This window comes from Penaeus monodon, chromosome 30, assembly GCF_015228065.2.
Source record: "Penaeus monodon isolate SGIC_2016 chromosome 30, NSTDA_Pmon_1, whole genome shotgun sequence".
Lineage (NCBI taxonomy): Eukaryota > Metazoa > Arthropoda > Malacostraca > Decapoda > Penaeidae > Penaeus > Penaeus monodon.
Window position 1 is genome coordinate 18451442 of NC_051415.1, and position 1607 is coordinate 18453048.

Sequence of the window (1607 nt, forward strand, 5' to 3'; positions counted from 1 at the left end):
CCTTCCTTCCTTCCTTCCCCCATGGGAAGATATATGCAATTCTGCTTGTTCCGAAAGACAAGAGACTTATCCCAAGTAGCATTATTATGATATATAAAGAGAGGTTCAATACAAGTTAAAAAGACAACTTTTAACAGTAGTAACCTTGTATTTAAAGTTACAATTTAGATAATTTCTTTTGGATAAAAAAGAAAGTGCCCCAAATTTTAATCATGACAATTCATTGACACATTACCAATTTCATGATTATATTTATGATAACAAACAATACATTCAAAAACAATTATTTATAATTACAATTTGGAAGCCAAAAACTTTAAACCTATATATACAAGTTAGACCAATGTCGCAATGGTTCCAGAGTTGAAAATTTCAATCCAGTACCCATCTGGATCTTGAATGAATGCAAGTCCTTTCATCTTTCCTATGTAATGAAGTAAAAGAAAAATCCTTATTAATAATGGTAATGGTCTAAATATAAAAAGGTTTCTCAGAATATATTTCTTAAATTACACTAATCAAGGAATGAGGAAAACTTACCATCATTTGGCTTTTTCACAAACTTGACCCCAAGGGACTCGAATCTTTCACATGCCTTGTCCACATCAGGAACCATAACTCCAATGTGGCCTGGAGAAATTGATATAAAAAAGAAAAAAAAAATCAATTAGAACCAAGTAACTAACTGGAACACTAAGCATGATGACATGATTTTTCTCTATTATGAGTACTTCAGATCCAAACAAATATATATAATTCCTTTTAATAAATTATCACTTACCAAAGCCCTTTGGTTCAGAATTTCCATTGTGATATCCTGTGAAGTTTGGATCGGATTCGGTTCCCCAGTTACTAGAAGAGAAAAATTCACAATATTGTTTTTCTTAAAAGATGGACTCTGTGCATCCAAAATCTTATTTGAGAATAAAGTACTATACAATATTTTTAGACAAAACTTACTGTGTAAGCTCTACTGTAGCCTTTCTTGAGAAGCACCATGAAGTGCGTTCCGTTTCGTCTGAAGGTATATCTTCCGCGGATTCATATCCAAAGAAGTAAAGCGAGAATTTCATCGAGGGGAAATCTATTTTTTTTAGCAAGCGCATTCCCATAACACGAGTATAAAAGTCCAATGATTGCTTTGGGTCCTTAATTCGAAACATTGTTTGCTGCATAATGAATTCCTGAAACAAGAAAGAAAATGGTCTTAAATTTGCAACCTTGCTTCTGTGGTTTCCTTTTTCTCAACTAATGTGTGTACACTTTTAGTACTTAAAATAGTCCTAGACTGACTGATAACACCAACCTTTGTGGATTCATGTGGTTCTGCGCAGCATGCAGTTGCCTCCTCATTCGTCAAGCCTTTTGGTTCCGCAGCCATGACTAAATATTCCTGAGAAAACCAATATAAAGAAATATTAATGAAACTGCATATCTACATCAGAAATATACATATATGGAACATGATGCACTCTTAACATTCAACTTCGGTAATGTGCAAACTACAATGGTTTCAGATATGTAGTTAAACAAAATAAGCTCTCAACTACATTAATGTGAAACAATACCATATTCAGAAGGAACAATGAAATGATATAAAAAAACAC

The 1607-nt window shown here is 33.0% G+C and overlaps 1 protein-coding gene across 2 annotated transcripts in view; it reads right to left on the reverse strand.

Annotated features, from left to right (window-relative positions):
• The window catches only part of LOC119592600 (lactoylglutathione lyase-like), a 2208-nt gene continuing 601 nt past the window's right edge, over nucleotides 1-1607 (reverse strand). The window contains exons 2-6 of one of the 2 annotated variants that reach the window (XM_037941483.1): nucleotides 1307-1393; nucleotides 961-1184; nucleotides 782-852; nucleotides 541-630; nucleotides 1-424 (exon numbers count right to left, since the gene is read on the reverse strand). In XM_037941483.1, the coding sequence (XP_037797411.1) occupies nucleotides 336-424; nucleotides 541-630; nucleotides 782-852; nucleotides 961-1184; nucleotides 1307-1393 (561 nt within the window). In that variant the 3' untranslated portion in view covers nucleotides 1-335. The remainder of the gene's footprint in view (nucleotides 425-540; nucleotides 631-781; nucleotides 853-960; nucleotides 1185-1306; nucleotides 1394-1607) is intronic. The other variant, XM_037941484.1, reaches the window with a different exon arrangement.